The 17,840-nt window shown below is 37.0% G+C and overlaps 1 protein-coding gene across 22 annotated transcripts in view; it reads left to right on the plus strand.

Annotated features, from left to right (window-relative positions):
- Nucleotides 1-17,840, plus strand: part of Cplane1 (ciliogenesis and planar polarity effector complex subunit 1) — a 118,580-nt gene that overhangs the window by 38,769 nt on the left and 61,971 nt on the right. For 20 of the 22 annotated variants that reach the window (XM_074077599.1, XM_074077597.1, XM_074077586.1 and 17 more), the window contains 11 exons: nt 378-487; nt 647-805; nt 1,551-1,659; nt 3,447-3,747; nt 5,329-6,286; nt 8,237-8,385; nt 9,587-9,774; nt 10,431-10,504; nt 11,403-11,482; nt 12,990-13,067; nt 14,671-14,863. In XM_074077599.1, coding sequence (XP_073933700.1) covers nt 378-487; nt 647-805; nt 1,551-1,659; nt 3,447-3,747; nt 5,329-6,286; nt 8,237-8,385; nt 9,587-9,774; nt 10,431-10,504; nt 11,403-11,482; nt 12,990-13,067; nt 14,671-14,863 — 2,399 coding nt within the window. The remainder of the gene's footprint in view (nt 1-377; nt 488-646; nt 806-1,550; nt 1,660-3,446; nt 3,748-5,328; nt 6,287-8,236; nt 8,386-9,586; nt 9,775-10,430; nt 10,505-11,402; nt 11,483-12,989; nt 13,068-14,670; nt 14,864-17,840) is intronic. The other 2 variants (XM_074077589.1, XM_074077588.1) reach the window with 2 other exon arrangements.

A 17,840-nucleotide genomic window follows, 5' to 3' on the forward strand; every position in this document is an offset into this window, starting at 1 on the left:
TTTTCAGGGCTGGTAGAGCACTTGCATAGCGTATACAAGGCACTGGGTTCAATTTTCAGCACTGCCAAAAAATAAGTCATATTCTGAATGAATTATATAATATAAAGCTAGGTATATACTATGAAGTTATAAAGTAAGTCAACTGATAGAGTAATTACTTTATAAATATGTTGTCAGCATTTCCATGCAACTGATATGCATGAAATATTCTAGAATAATGTGCATTAAAATTGTGGAACTGTCTCTTTGACTTTCATGTAAGATATATATAAACAATAAAGCAAAGACATATATTCTGAATTAAAATAGCCAGCAGAGTGGAGTTAGGATAACATTAATGTTTATGCTCTTTCTTTCATATTTGTATCCCTGCTTAGGGTGCTTCCGAGAACTTTGTGCTTTGTGCTGGATGCTGCATGTCCGTGATAAGTTATCCTACACTTGCAGACAGTATCAGAAAGCAAGAGAAAATGCGAAGGGAGAGAAGGTATTTACTAGCACAGGATGAGAAAAGTAGATAGACATTACTTGGGAAATTATTGCTTAATAGAAGATTTTACTGCTTGTAGCAAAATTTGTTTTTGAGCTTGTTCTGGTCTGTTAATCTAAACTGAAAAAGAAATGAATCTTTTCAATATCCATTTAGGGCCTTGAAGTGGAATTTGATTCTTGTATGGTTGAGCACTGTCTCAGTGCAGTGGAATGGGCCTATCGAATGTTACCTTTCTCTCGGTTTTTTAATATTGAAGAACTTATTCAAGATATAATTTTGAGTCTTATTGAAGGACTACCACCAATCAGAAAGGTAATAAGGTTATAGGGGAAAATAAACTAAATCTCAATCAGATTTTCAATAATTTTTATTTTAATTAAGAGGCAACATGCCTTTTTGTGTCTGACTTGTTTCACTTTGTATAGTATCTTCTAGGTTCAGAAAGATAAATATTGTATGATTTCACTTATGTGTGGAACCTAAACAAATCAAGTTCATAGATGCAAAGAATAGAATTGTGGTTGCAAGCTTGGGAGTTTGGTGGAAATGGGGAACTCTTGGAGAAAGTTTCCAAACTTTTATTTATAAAATTAATTAAGAGCCAGGTGTGGTAACACATGCCTATAATCCTAGCACTAGGAAGGCTGAGGCAGGAGGATCTCAAGTTTAATACTGTATTTTTTACTTGAAATTTCATGAGGGAGGAGATTTTAAGTGTCCTCATCATAGCTCCTACACAGTGGTGACTGTGTGCAGTGAGGGATATGTTAATTTGGTGTTATAATCAGTACCCAGTACATATGTATATCAAATAACCACATTGTGCATCATGAATATATACAATTTTTGTCAATTAAATACTTTAAAGCTTAAAAAAAGAAAATTGATGCCAAAGCTCTCCAATCAGCAGGTTCATACTCAAAGAGATATTTGAATCTACATCAAAAGATTAGTAATAAGTATGCATTTATATTTTGAGTTAAAATGTTTAAGGAATGAAAGGATATAAAGGAAATGATATTGCTCATAATACTTAAAAATTTTTCTTTTTCTGAAGGTAGCAGAAATTTTTGTGACAGCATTTCCCAATCCTGAGGACATACGGGTTCCTTTAAGAGAAAAATACCACTCTCTTCAACAGAGACTTGGACACTGTGTTGTGAAAGGTATTTGTCACTTTTCAAATATAAGACAGATGGACAGCTGAAGATGCTCTTCTTTTGAAAGCATTTGTTTTCTGCCTCTTGTGTATCTGCATTTCTGCCTTTCCCTGGAGACAGGAGTGTGAGGGTTTTACACCTCCCTGCAGAACCGATTTTGTTACTTTGGAGCAGATGAGCTGACTTCGGCTCATAGCTCTGGCACTTGGTAACTGTGATTTGACGCAAGTTGCTCAGTCTTTCAGCTCATTTCTTTATTTGTAAAATTTTTATATTATTACCTTCTTTATGAATATGTACTGAAAGAAAATTAAACAAGTTAGGACTTATAAAATAAGCATATAAGTCAGGTATGGTGGCATGCACACCTGTAGTTTTAGATACTTGGGAGGTGGGAGAGGAGGATCATTTGAGCCCGTGAGTTCAAGACCAGCCTGGGCAACATAGTGAGACCTCATCTCAAAAAAAAAAAAAAAAATCTAATTAAATAAAATGAGCATATACTGCTTTGTATATTGCAAGTGTTTATTGAAAATTTTATCCTATGTGTTCAAAGTGACCTTATGAAATTTTTGTATTGTAGCAAACAGTCCTTTTTAATTTTTGGTTATTTTTCAGGTAGGGTCTTATGCTTTTTGTCCTGGTTGCCTGGACCGCGATCCTTCTACTTATACTTCTTCATAGCTGAGGTGATAGGCAAGGCCACCTTGCCCAGCTTATTGGTTGAGATGGGATCTCACTAACTCTTTGCTGAGACTGGCCTCAACCCACAATCTTCCTGATCTGCACCTCCTGAGTAGCTTAGATTATAGGTGTGCACCATCATGTCCAGCCTGTTTATGTATTTTTAACACTTTAAATGTTTTTCTATAGAATCTTTAAAAACTGCCCTTGCTGTTATTTTCTGTTGCTTATCATAAGAAATGTATCCTTTCTTTGGCTAAAATTATACTTATTTTCTCTTATTGTCACCGTGTGGTAACAGAAAATATTAGTCATTCTTTTTGTAACTGGCCCTCTAGTTTTTGTTTTTGGTGGTACTGGGGTTTAAACTCAGGGCCTCACACTTGCTAGGCAGGTGCTCTACCACTTGAGCCACTCTGCCAGCCCTACCTCCCGTCCATTTTGCTGCTCTGGTGTTTTGGAGTTGTAGCGGGGCTGGGCAGGGGGGGCGTCTCACTAACTATTTGCCCAAGCTGGCCTTGAACCATGATCCTCCTGATCTCATTCTCCCAAGTAGCTAGGATTATAGGCATAAGCCACCAGTGCTCAGCTTTTTAAAAATTTTATTTATTTATTTTTTATTTATTTTGAGACAAAGTCTTGCTGTATAACCCAGGCTGGCCTGGAACTCATGATCCTCCTGCCTCAGCCTCCTTAGTAACTGGGATTACAGGTGTGTACTTGGTTTCTGCTTTTTGAAATGATTAAATGACTTTTTAATTTTTCTTTTTCCAGTGTACGTTTGTTTTAAAAAATGAGGTCTGAGGCTGGTGGTGTGGCTAAAGTGGTAGCACATTTGAGGCCCTAATTTAAACCCCAGTACTGCCAAACAAGAACAACAAAAAAACCAAATCTGGGTACACTGTCCTTTTTATTGTTCCCTAATGACTCACAATTTTGTTTTAAAATACCATAGATTTCCCATGAATACTGAGGAAAGCATGACCTGTTAGGATATGGAAATAAACCTTAGTGATTAGCCTCATGTCCCCAAGAGGGGAATCAGGCCCCCTTAGGTCTGCAGTTGAACTACTAATGAGCAATGAGGCCTTTTGCTCTTTTGTTCCCAGGTCCCCAGACTGAGGAATTGATGTCTGCTATCATGCATTCTATCCATAAAGTAAGGGTGAAAGCCCTAAAACGTGTGCAGAGAAATATAGGTTCTTTTGAGATGAATATATGGGAGCCTGTTGAAGAAGAAAAACCAGATGAGGTCCTAGGTTTTGACAAGTTTTCCTTGGGGACTAGTTTGAGTAGAAGTACCCTCACTGAGTTGGGCAGTTCCATGGTGCACAGTGATGCCGATACCGCAGATATGTTCTCTGAAGATTTGTTGCTTGAAGAAAAAACTAGGATACAGCTCTGTCAAAGGTACAGTTAAAATCTCCTAATAACAAGCATTCACTTCCTTTGGAAGAAAGTGTTCACTGTTTTCAGCACATTTCTAGTTCTAACAACCCTCCATGATTGTAGTATTAACCCCATGAAAACTCCCTATTCACATGGATATTACATGTGAGACGTACATTTGAAAATTTTTTTTGTATGTATGTGGTACTGTACTAGGCAAGCACTTTGTTACACAAATTATACCTCCAAACCTTTTTGCTTTAGGTTATTTTTCAGATAAGTTCTCTTGTTTTTTGGCCAGACTGGCCTTGGACCATGTTCTTTCTACCTATGCCTCTTGTATAGCTGGGAGGTGTGAACCATCATGCCCAGCTTGTTAGTTGAAATAGGTAGGGTCTTGCATTTTGTGTAAATATAAGTTTCTGTGATTTGAGATGGTTTTCTTTTTTTGGTTATATTTCCAGTAACTGCAATGGAGTTTATCCTTCTCTTGACTTTATTGTATGTACTCCAAACATCTGTTTGAACTGTATCTAATAGCATTTTATTTTATTTATTTTTGTTAGGATATATTCATTGTACAGGGAATTCATTGTGACAATTCTGAATAAGCTTACATTGTACATTGGTTAGATCACCTCCACTCCCCCAAACACCTCCCGCTCCACTTAAAGCAATTACAAGAGGTTTCTTTTTTCTATTTTGTGGAAGTATATGAAATCCATCAACTATATTCCCTTACCTTAATCTTCTTCATTCACCCTCCTCCCTCCCACAAGTCCCCCCTCTCATACCATGCTGGGTGCTTGTTTCACAAACATTGAGCTCAGATGTTAGCTCAGGTCTATCCTACAGGCTGCTTGTCGGGCATGCTCAGGAAGAAGAGATGTGCTTATCTCAGCTGGGGCGTCGCCTTTTCTCTTACTGAAGGGTCTGAGACTCTGTCAAAAAGAAACTTTTGAAAGCAATTGTGGCTGGGAGCTATGGTGCTTGCCCAGCAGGTTTCATAGCAGCTGAAAAGTGCTTTGAAAAGGTTCCCATGGTGAAACAAAAAAGGATAGTCCCACTTGTTGCACATAGGGTAAGAAGAACTGAACGGAATAGACAGCTACAAGAGAGAAATACAGCACCCTAAATTAAGATACTAGTATATTGGTAGCTTATTTTTTTTTTTGACTTTGTATTTCTAAATTCCAGTGTGAGGCCTATTTTTTTATTCCCCAGAACAGGCATTTATGTTCTTTTTTAATAGTGAAATTTCTGTGAACATATTTTAATTTTTTAACACAAACTTTCCCTTTGACTTTAGTATGTCTTTTTTTTTTTTTTTTTTTTTTAGTGGTGTTAGGGTTTGAACTCAGGGCTTCATACTTGCTAGGCAGTTGCTCTACCAATATGTCATATTTTTACCTCATATTATGTTCCTTTTCTTAGAGATCATTTAAATCTACTACCCCTCATTTAAAAGATAGGTAATTGAGGCACAAAAAAGATGCATGATTTATTCAGTAGAGAGAATTTTTAATGCCAATTCTAAGATCAATTTCAGTAATTAAATGGTTATTAATTTTGTTTTTCTTTTCAATTTCTTTTTTGCCATAGAAATGCCCCAAATCACATGGAATTAACATTGGCTGATAAGCCTAGTGATAAGAAGAAAATACATAAGCAGAAAGAAAATGCCACCAGGAAAAAAGATCACAAAAAGTTACCACAAAACACACTTCCTATAGTAGGTGTTTGGGAATTTGAGCGAGATGATGATGAATATATTAAGTTCCTTGATCTCTTCTTGAGTTATGTTCTCGAAAGAGACCTGAGTACTTCCAAGAATCCTGCCATTCCATTTCTTACCAGCTTTTCTGGACAGCTTAGAGAACATGAACTTAATTCGTTACTTTTTGATGTACATACAACATTGAAACGACGTCAGGACAAATCCAAAACCCAGAATGTGTTTAGAGCTGGCTCTTGCTTTGTTGTTGCTCCTGAGTCACACGAATCTGAAAAATCATCCTCTTTAAACAGTGGGCATCCCTTAACTTTTGAAAACCAGGCACTTTCAGTTTCAGAACTTGTTCATCAAGGGACCAGACCTTTTTCAGAGAACCCATTGAATGAAGTCAATAAAAATGAAGGAAAGAGTGGATTGTTTGGTTTAAAACAAAAGTCAATTTACAGAATTCAAGATGATAGTCGAGAGAAGCCTCTAATCCAGGAGAAACCTCTAATCCAGAGATTGTCAAACCACAGTTTTTGGGCTCCCAAGTCCATTAAAACTAGAAGGTGCAGTTTCAAAGCAGTTCAGTGCAATAATACTAACCCTCAGGAAGATCTTCCTCTGGCCCTTGAAAGTACATTTGGCAGCATAGGTAGACTGCTGGAGTGGATGATCAGGTGGTCTGATCGAAGACTCCTCTGTGATTCTATCACTCAGTTGTCCTGTGAGTACAGACCAGTGATTCGCGTAAAGACCTCAACAGCTGCCATTCTTACTTCCTTATGGCTCCTGGACCAGCCCTATTTTGCTACATATAAGGCAAATAATGCCGTTATTAAGGTAATTATATCACTTCTTAGAAACGAGGAAGTATCATTTTCAATTAAAACTGTGTTTATGTTCATCATCTCTTAAAGTAATGGAAAGTTAATGTCAGTGTTGCTTATACTGTGTTACCACCTAAGGTGTGTGTGTGTTTTCTCTTCTAGGGTTTCTTTAACTGCTAAAAATTCGAGGATCTTTTTAATCAGGCTAAGCTGTCTGTGTGGTGGTACAGGCCTGTAAACCCAGCACTCTGGAGGCTGAGGCAGGAGGATCTTGAGTTCAGGGCCTTGGCTGTATATCAAGTTCCATGCAAGCTTGGGTTAAACAGTGAGACCATATGTTAAAAAAGAAAATTAAAGTGAAAGTGCTTTCAGAGAGGCTGTGAAGGCTTTGACATTCTCTTAGGGTTTATGAAGAAGAAAAAGGGAAGATGATTCCAAGTTACATAATGAATGCTACTGCATTTATATTATTTCTCTGTCTCTCTCTCTCTTTAAAAACTTTTTTGGCAGTACTGGGGTATAAACCCAGGGCCCTGTGCTTTCTAGGCAAGTGCTCTACCACTTAAGCTATGCCCCCTCCGCCCAGGCCTTTTTGTTTGTATTTTGTTTTTGAGATGGAGTGTTGTGAGCTTTGTTTGGGCTGGTCTGAAATTCATGATCCTCCTGCCTCTACCTCTTCTCTCCTGGTAGCTGGGATTAGAGATGTATACCACCATGTCCAGCTATATTATATCTAAAAATTTTAAGTTTCAGGTTTTTGTTGAGAGGAAGGACTAGGTAGTTATCCAGTTTTTTATTACTGATATCTCATCAACTGCATTAGGGGATCTTTTTATTTATACTTTCTAGGTTAAGAGAGCTAACCTAGAAGGACAAATGTGTGTCAGTAGAGGAGCGGTGTTAACTAGACTTTCTTTTCTCTTAATCAAGGTTAGGATGAAGGCCTCATTCTAAAGCTGGGTATTCTAGGTTAACAGGTGCAAGAGTATGTGTGTGAGAGTTGTTTTATTTTTTGTTTTGTGAGTTTTCGTTTTTTTTATACCAGTTCTTTTATCCTAAGTTATACAGTTTATATTTGTCATGCTCACAACTTGTACTTCTAGGTAATATATAAATTTCTAAGTGAGATAAACGGGATACGTCCCTTATATTTTTAGTTACATGTATTTTTGTCCATTGTTTCATTTTGAAATAACTACTAAATGTCTTTATAATAGGAAAGAGAATGAAATGAGAGCATCCCATTTTTATTACCGTTGTTTTGTGGCCTGAAAACAATGACAGTATACTTAACAAATGTGGAAAGATGATTTCTTTAGGATGTCAGGCTTCCTTTTTTCCAAGTGGAATAAAGACCTAACCATTGCATCATCAACAAATACTGAGTTGTAGTAGTGAAGTAAATATTGATGAATAAAGAATTAATCAAGAAAATTTTGGTAAAAAGCTGTGCATCAGTGGCACATGCTGGTGATCCTAGCTACTTGGGAGGCTGAGATTGGGAGGGTCACTGTTTGAGGCAGTTCAGGCAAAAACTTTTCAAGACCCAGTCTCAACTAGTGGTTGGGTATTGTAATGCATACTGGTCATGCCAAGCTATGTGGCAGTCTGAGATTGGGAGGATTGTGGTTCTAGGCTAGCCCAGGCACCACCCCCCACAAAAAAAAAATTAGTCCTATTTTAATGGAGAAAAGCTGGGTATGGTGGCATGCGTTTGTCATCCCAGTAATACAGAAAGCAAGAAATAAGAGGATCATTGTCCAGGTCAGCCTGGGCAAATAGTTCATGAGACTATATCTCCAAAATAACCTGAGAAAAAAGAGCTGGAAGTGTAGCTCGAGCTGTACTGTGCCTGTCTAGCAAGTACAAAGCCCTGAGTTCACCTCCCAGTACTGCCACAAAAAGTGGTAAAAGACAAGGGGTTCAATAATGAATATAAAATGCTATAAATGATTTGCTTTAGGTGCTAGAGAACCATTGCACTGCATTTCGGATGGCACCCAACATCAAGAGGGAGAGCAACACTGATGATGGCTGTTCAGTTGCAATAGTAGCTCAAGGTGGACCTGAGGGAAGAAATGATGACAGTGAATTGTGTCAAAGTGTCTTGAAGTAAGTTGCTGCTTACGTCCTCCTTTTCTATGGAAGTTAACTGATTTGTTAGTGTTTGGGCTTAAAGGAAAGACTTGAAATCTTGAGAGTTAAAGGAATGAGCATTTCTTTGATCTAGAGGAACAGGAAGTGAGATTTCTAAAGTGCTTTAATAATTCATTGCAAGTGATGTTTCTTTCCTGTTGGCCTAGCTTATATTTTGAGAGAGGAGCTGACTGATTCCAAGAGATCTCTTTATCATATTAATTTATTTCCCACATCAGAGGAAGTTGAGTTAATCCTTCTATCTAGTTTTACTTAGGAGGCAATAGTAGGAATAAAGTATCTTTTTTTCTTTCTTTTTTTTTTTTGTGGTACTGGAGTTTGAACTCAGGGAATATGCCTTGAGCCACTCAACCAGCCTTTTTTGTGATGGGTTTTTTTTCCCCCGAGATAGAGTTTTGCAAACTATTTTTCCGGGCTAGCTTTGAACCGTGATCCTCCTGATCTCTGCCTCTCGAGTAGCTAGGATTACAGGTGTGAACCACTGTCACCTGGCTAGTAATGTATCGTTGAATACTGTGTTAGTTAGCTTTGTACCACTATAACAAAATATCTGGAATAACCATCTTATAAAGACAAAAGGTTTATTTTGGCCTATCGTTTTTGGAGATTCCAGTCCATGATTAGTTGGCCTTACTGCTTTTGGGCCTGTGGTGTAGCCCATCATAGTGGGAGTGTGTATTAAGGCAAAACCACTCACTTCCTGACAAGGAAGAGAAAGAGAAAGGGAACAGGGTTTCATAGTCCCTTCAAGGGCACATTTCCAGGGACCCAAGGACCTTCCTCAAGGCCCTACCTCTTGAAGGTTGCACCACCAGCCAGTAGGGCTGTCCTGTAGGCCAGTCCTTTAACATAGACCTGTAAGGGGCATTCAGCATCCAAACTATGGCAAATACCAAGGCAAAAACCCTTAATACATGAAGATTCCTTTGTCAGGATGGTAATATCAGGTTGGAACTATTCTAATGTGTTGAGTAAATGAAAACTAGGTTGCCAGTAATTTATTAATAAGTTTTTACAGAGAAATGTAAAAAGATATAAAAAATGAAAGTGAAGTTTGTCCTCTGTTTAACAAAATGAATTAAATGAAAGCAAGCTCTTTGTAAGAATGAGGGTTTTTTTTGTAAGAATGAGTTTTAATTTTGCTGCATTTTTGTAGTAGAATGCAAACTGAAGCAGAAAATCCTGAAATTAAAAAAATCAATGGTGAGATTATTTCCATGACGCATAATACCAAAAAAGAATATACAGCTGTCCATGAAAATCCTTTTGAAGTAGACACATTTACACAGGATATGGATATGGATATGGATATGGATATCGATATGCATATATCAGACTGTGAAGGTCAGTTCATGTAAAATCATCTTTTTCTTTGGTTTTATTAATTTGATACTGATAAATGATACTTTCTGAAATAACTTACTTAGTTTTAAATTTAATACATTTACAATACCCTAAAACCAAAAATTACAAGAGAATGTTAAATTTATAAAATAACGAATATATTAACTTGTAATGTTAGTTTTTAATAAAACAAAGAAGATAAAAGGCATTTTTTGTATTGGTAGTTTCACAATTACTGGCCTCTTGCCCTCCCTGTGTAGTTGTCATAGGCCTCTTCATTCCTGTGAACCAACTTTGTGAGCCTCTCCCTGGCAGTCGTTCTTAAAGTAGGAACTTTCAGGCTTTACATGGAGTTGCACATATTGATACGAGAATTCTCAAGGCCTCTCTGGGATTTTACCTGATGAACAGGGAATAGCTTCTGGATTGAAATTTTTTTTTTTTGTAGTTCTGAAGACATGGCTCAAGTGTTTGAGCACTTGCCTAGCAAGTGAGAGACCCTGAGTTCAAACTCCAGTACTGAAAAAAAAATTGTGAGGATAGAAACTTTGTTATTATGTTTCTTTCCTATAATGTTCCCTATGCCTTTAAAAAAAAAAAACAAAAGATTAATTTTCAAATGATTAGTTTTCTCATTCTTTTTTATTTTCCTCCAGAAGAACCTGTTGAAAGTCTCAAAAGTCCCAATATTGCTACTTGCATGCCAGCTTCACCACAGCACTTAGAAGAAGTAAGTCAATAAATGGTGGAGAGAATTATTCAACTTTTGCCTAGTATTTGTTATACCTATATGTTTACCCATTGTTATAAAATACATAGAAATAAGGCTGTTATCTCTCTTTCCCTCTGTCCTTTTTGTCAGATTCAGCCTGCCACCTTTGTTTGTTTGTTTGTCTATTTAGATGATCTTGCTATGTAGCCCAGGCTAGCCTCAATTTCACCATGCTCCTTCCTCAGCCTTCTGAGTGCTCAGATTGTAGCATGCACCACTCTGCTTGGCAAAGCGGTTAATAACTCTCTACAAGTACACTATAGATCATAGAATATAGCCGTGCCATGTAGCACTTTTCTTTCACTACATTCTATTACATGTTGAAAAATTTCATTATGTGAAATTTCACAAATTTACTTAAAGTGTCCTTTATTTACAAAGTGATGTTCAATGTAGTATACACTCTTATACCTACATATACTTTTTTGTATTATTTCTTTTCTTAAAACTCTACACTGAGTTTCTTGGTGGAACATAGACATTTCTAATTATTATAACATTTCTTTTAAAAAGGATGTTTTTCCTTATTTTGTACTTGCTCTCACAGGATAGTTAATACTTACAGAGTGATGAGTGTATGTGATTTATAATGTGTTAGTCTATTGACATCACCTTGTCTTTGTACCTTAACATGCTCAGTAGCTTAGAGTAATGGGTCAAAGGCAAGTCACACAGTATACAGCTCTGGTGAGAGCAGGACTGGGAGTACCTCTTTGTGCTCAATTTTTCACTTGTTTTGAGACTGTTGTTACTCTGGCTAGTTGCTAATGGGAAACTCAAAATATCTAACATACTACTAATAGTTATTTGTTTCACCCGCTTTCATTTTGTTTTCTCTTAATTTAAATGTTAACAGCATTCCATGGAAGAGGTTCATTGTCTCAGGAGAGAACCATTGGAGACAAAGATGGAGAGTAAATCAGTTGAGCAAAAAGGGTAAGGAGAGGAGAGTATGCAGTGATTAGTACTGGCTTTTTGATCTCAGTGAAGCTCCAGCTTTTGTCCCTTAAAATTTACAATTCTTATTTTATCGTGGTATTGTGTTTCCAATGAAATTGTAACTTTATAGCAATAGTAAACAATAATTTTGGTAAATGTTATACTTTTAAGTTGTGGCAAGGTGAAATAAATATAATACCTATCATGCTTTTTAAAAAACATTTGTAGTACTGGGGTTTGAAATCATGGCCTTTGACTTGCTAGGCTGGCACTTTATCACTTGAGCCACTCCCCTAACCCTTTTTCACTTTAGTAATTTTTCAAATAGGATCTTGCAGTTTTGCCTGAGTCTGGCCTCAGATCTCAGTCCTCCTTCCTACAAACTCCTGTGTAGCTGGGATCACAGATGCACCAATGTACCCAGCTTATTGGTTGAGATAGGAGTCTTGCTAACTTTCTGCCCAGGCTGGCCTCGAAGTTTAATCCTCCTGATCTCTGCCTCCGAAGTAGTTGGGATTACAGGTGTGAGCCATTGTGCCCATCCAAAATGCCTTTCGCTCTCCCATCACCTATCAGCCTTATCAAAATAAAAAATCACTATAAATAGACCGGAGTTTATTTATGTGCTAATTAGGGAACTGCCTTTCCATAGTGACTGAATCAAACACAGAACCATTATGGTTCGTAGATATATAAGCTGCTTCACTGTTATGCTTTGGCCACTGCCTACTGTCCGTTAGGGCTCTGAGATACACATACTCTGCTGGTGGCTTCTTACAGCTTCAAGGAGAGCTGAAGGCAATTTTCATGTTGCAGATTAAACACAATTTCTTAATTTTTAGAATATTAGAGGTTTTAAAATTTTAGAATTATCGTGAATTAAGTGGCAGCATAATGAGATTTTCTTTCCTAATGTACAAATTTTGTTTAGTTCTAATGTGGGTAGTTAGTACAAAGAAGTTTTTTCTTTTTTTGCTATGCTAGAGATTGATGCTACAGGTTGCGCATGCTAGACAAGCACTTCACTGAGCTATATCCTCTGACCCACAAAAGAATATATTTAATGGCCTGTGCCTTTTGAAGTAATACAGATATTTCTAAATGTCATAGTATTTATAAAATTGATATACTATTCATGAAAACTAGTCTTTACAGTTTCAGATGAGCCAGAGGGCTCTTTAGTATTCTCAGAAAAGCATTCACCTATTCTGTAGGAGTTGTTTGGGTCCCAGCTAACCTCATGTCCTCTGATTTTAGAGTCTATTATTTTTGTTGCTGAGAAATCCAGTGTGTAAGTCATGTTTTAAGTCATCCTGACATAGTCTGATTTTTTATTTGAATCTACTACTAATTGCTATGGAGACAAATGTAAACACACTTTGATTATGAGCTAAGCATTACAGAGAGATGTTTAGACTCTTAGATGGCTAAACATTAGTTTGCCTATACTTTAGAGAATGTGAAGAATATATTGCTTCCTAATCACTTCCTAATTTTTTTATAGTATGATTGAAGCCTTTTCAATTCCTGAACATAACATTCCTCATCCGTCTTGTGTAGATACAAGTTCAGAAACTTCTAGGTAAGAGTTTTTGTCTACTGTACCACTTTGAAATAATCATGTTTTACAAACAAGAGAATGAATTGATGTCTATGGAACCAATTTGAAATAATTGCTAAATGTTTAAACTAAAAATTAAGAATAAACAAAAGCAACGTGAAATCAAAAGAGCAACATAGGCATATATTTCTTATACCAGTTATCCAAAGATTTTTCATCTATCAGTTGTGTCTTCAAGACATACAGGAACTATGTTAGAATAATGTTTTCAGAAAAAAAAGTGGATGTATATGTGTAATTGTTGCTCATTTTCAGCTTCTGGTTCCTAATAGCATTTGAAATGTTTTAAATTCTCTTCAGATTTATCTTGTCTTTTCAACTTGTTTTACAGAGGTCAAACAGAATGGGTAGTGTTTAGAAATTTTGCTGAAAAACTCAGCACAACTTATCTTTAGAAGAAATTCACATAATTGGAATTGATCTCCTTGCCAGCCATTGAAAGCAAAGCCCAAAAAAGTTGTAAAACAGTTAATCAGTTGTAATGTCTGTTTTTCATGGATTTGCCAAATACAATTTTGTTATTGAGCATACTGGATGCTCGATAAAGGGTGAATATTGCTGAAAAGGAATGAATGTAAACTCAAACAAATCTAAGTACAATTTAGTATGTTCTTTTCCTTTTGGAAACAGTGACTAATTTATTTGAATATGATAATTGTCTGCTCCCTTATTTAGTTTATGAAATTTATTTGCCTAGAAAACATTGACTACTGGCTATGTTTAAGGAAGCATTCCCCAATAAACATTTTGTTTAAAAAACAAAAGCATTTTTGTTAGGTTTCTCATGAATGGAAACCCTAATTTGTTTGGAAATGCTGTGTTCACAATAATGTTGTTTCATGTTTAATAGTGACCAGCAGTCATTTGCGCTACTGATCCTAGAGTTCAACATCTTAACCCTTTCTTTCCTCAGTTTTCTTAACTCTATTCTAGATCATTAATTTTTCTCAGAAAACTTATTCCTTGGTGTGTATAGTTAGTTAGAATGATTGTACAGTTCTCAAACTCAGATGCCTGCAGGGACCAGGGCTGGGTTGTAACACCAAAGGGAGGTGCCATCACTGATTGAATGTGCATGCCCTCCCCCATACAGATACTCATGGTGAAAAATGATGGGTGGGTACAGAAGAGGTCCTAAGAAGTACAAAAGTAATTTTTTTTGGTGGGACTGGGATTTGAACTTAGGGCTTTGTGCTTGGAAAGCAGATGCTCTACTACTTGAGCCACACCTCCAGTCAATTTTGCATGGGGTATTTTGGAGATGGTATCTTGTGCACTATTTGCTTTGGCTGGCTTTGAACCATGATCCTCCTGATCTCAGCCTCCCAAGTGGCTGTGATTACAGGTTTGAATCACTGGTGCTTGGCCAGAATAATTTTAAATCTGAGAAAAAAGTGAGATTAAATATTCAGACACAGACATCCAATTGTTTTTTTTTGTTGTTGTTGTTGTTTTTTTTAATTTTATTATTCATATGTGCATACAAGTCTTGGGTCATTTCTCCCCCCTGCCCCCCAGTTGTTTTTGTTGATCGTGTGTTTTTTATTTACATGCCTCCACATAGTGCACAGATTTCTGCGTTTAGAGATAAATCTTCCTCAGTTCAGCCACTGATATCAGATGGAGTTGATGTTGCTTCACAGACACCTGTTTCAGCGCCTCAGAAGACCCAGAGCCTCGAACAGAGGGCTCAATTACCAGATTCTTCAGATTCTGTTAGACAGATGCTCCAAGATGAACTGTTTAAACTAGTTCAGGTAAGCACATTGCTTCATCTACATTAGTAAGTAAATCTACACATGATCTATATGGAATTTGAAATTAGCAAACTTCTAGAAATGGACTGGTCAGAATTAAATTGCAGGCATTTCTCTGCTGTGGGTACTCTGCCTTTGTCATTAAAAGTTCTTAAATCTAGGGCCTAGAGTATAGATTTAACTCCACACATCTTACAATATCTTCTTTTATTGAGCTTTTTGGGATATTGCTGCTCACACAAGTGAGTGGGAGAACTCAAACCAGATTACTTGGCTCCTAACAGCATCCAAGGTTTATTTTCTAAGCCAGGCAATCATATTTCTTACCCACAGACCAAATTTTGCTTTGGGTTCAAAGTGTCCATTTCATTTCAAATTACTGTTCACTTTGACTTCCATCATCTTTTTATCAATTACCATTTGCTCTTTTTACCAATAATTGTTAATTCTCTTTTTTTATTCTTGAAATATTCCCCTCATATCTAATCCTCAACTCATTTGTTCTGCATTCACTTATATATCTTTACATGTGAATTGTAGTATGCTATTTGTATAATTGATGATTTTGGGTTTTTTTGGTGGCACAGCGTTTGAACTCAGGGCCACATGCTTGCTAGGCAGGTATTCTACCACTTGAGTCACTCCACCAGCACTTATATTGATGATTCTTTTTTTTTTTTTTTTAATTTTATTATTCATATGTGCATAAAAGGCTTGGGTCATTTCTCCCCCCTGCCCCCACCCCCTCCCTTACCACCCACTCCACCCCCTCACTCCCCCCTACCCCCTCAATACCCAGCAGAAACTATTTTGCCCTTATTTCTAATTTTGTTCTGGAGAGAGTATAAGCAATAATAGGAAGGAACAAGGGTTTTTGCTGGTTGAAGAAAGTATAGCTATACAGGGCATTGACTCACATTGATTTCCTGTGCGTGTGAGTTACCTTCTAGGTTAATTCTTTTTGATCTAACCTTTTCTTTAGTTCCTGGTCCCCTTTTCCTATTGGCCTCAGTTACTTTTAAGGTATCTGCTTTAGTTTCTCTGCGTTAAGGGCAACAAATGTTAGCTAGTTTTTTAGGTGCTTACCTATCCTCACACCTCCCTTGCGTGCTCTCGCTTTTATCATGTGCTCAAAGTCCAATCCCCTTGTTGTGTTTGCCCTTGATCTAATGTCCACATATGAGGGAGAACATACGATTTTTGGTCTTTTGGGCCAGGCTAACCTCACTCAAAATGATGTTCTCCAATTCCATCCATTTACCAGCTAAGATAATATTTCGTTCTTCTTCATGGCTGCATAAAATTCCATTGTGTATAGATACCACATTTTCTTAATCCATTCGTCAGTGGTGGGGCATCTTGGCTGTTTCCATAACTTGGCTATTGTGAATAGTGCCGCAATAAATATGGGTGTGCAGTGCCTCTGGAGTAACCTGTGTCACAGTCTTTTGGGTATATCCCCAAGAGTGGTATTGCTGGATCAAATGGTAGATCAATGTCTAGCCTCCAAACTTTTTTCCAGAGTGGTTGTACTAGTTTACATTCCCACCAACAGTGTAAGAAGGTTCCTTTTTCCCCACATCCTTGCCAACACCTGTTGTTGGTGGTGTTGCTGATGATGGCTATTCTGACAGGAGTGAGGTGGAATCTTAGTGTGGTTTTAATTTGCATTTCCTTTATTGCTAGAGATGGTGAGCAGTTTTTCATGTGTTTTTTGGCCATTTGAATTTCGTCTTTTGAGAAAGTTCTGTTTAGTTCACTTGCCCATCTCTTTATTGGTTCATTAGTTTTGGGAGAATTTAGTTTTTTAAGTTCCCTATATATTCTGGTTATCAGTCCTTTGTCTGATGTGTAGCTCGCAAATATTTTCTTCCACTCTGTGGGTGTTCTCTTCAGTTTAGAGACCATTTCTTTTGATGAGCAGAAGCTTTTTAGCTTTATGAGGTCCCATTTATCTATGCTATCTCTTAGTTGCTGTGCTGCTGGGGTTTCGTTGAGAAAGTTCTTACCTATACCTACTAACTCCAGAGTATTTCCTACTCTTTCCTGTATCAACTTTAGAGTTTGTGGTCTGATATTAAGATCCTTGATCCATTTTGAGTTACTCTTGGTATAGGGTGATATACATGGATCTAGTTTCAGTTTTTTGCAGACTGCTAACCAGTTTTCCCAGCAGTTTTTGTTGAAGAGGCTGCTATTTCTCCATCATATATTTTTGGCTCCTTTGTCAAAGACAAGTTGGTTATAGTTTTGTGGCTTCATATCTGGGTCCTCTATTCTGTTCCACTGGTCTTCATGTCTGTTTTTGTGCCAGTACCATGGTGTTTTTATTATTATTGCTTTGTAATATAGTTTGAAGTCAGGTATTGTGATACCTCCTGCACTGTTCTTTTGACTGAGTATTGCCTTGGCTATTTGTGGCCTCTTGTGTTTCCATATAAATTTAACAGATTTTTCAATCTCTTTAATGAAAGTCATTGGAATTTTGATGGGAATTGCGTTAAACATGTAGATTACTTTTGGGAGTATCGACATTTTTACTATGTTGATTCTACCAATCCATGAGCATGGGAGATCTCTCTACTTTCTATAGTCTTCCTCAATCTCTTTCTTCAGAAGTGTATAGTTTTCCTTGTAGAGGTCTTTCACATCTTTTGTTAGGTTTACACCTAGGTATTTGATTTTTTTTGAGGCTATTGTAAATGGAATTGTTTTCATACATTCTTTTTCAGTTTGCTCATTGTTAGTGTATAGAAATGCTAATGATTTTTCTATGTTGATTTTATGTCCTGCTACCTTGCTATGGCTATTGATGATGTCTAGAAGCTTCTGAGTAGAGTTTTTTGGGTCTTTAAGGTATAGGATCATGTCGTCTGCAAATAGGGATATTTTGACAGTTTCTTTACCTATTTGTATTCCTTTTATTCCTTCTTCTTGCCTAATTGCTCTGGCTAGGAATTCCAGTACTATGTTAAAT

This window comes from Castor canadensis, chromosome 6, assembly GCF_047511655.1.
Source record: "Castor canadensis chromosome 6, mCasCan1.hap1v2, whole genome shotgun sequence".
Taxonomy (NCBI): domain Eukaryota; kingdom Metazoa; phylum Chordata; class Mammalia; order Rodentia; family Castoridae; genus Castor; species Castor canadensis.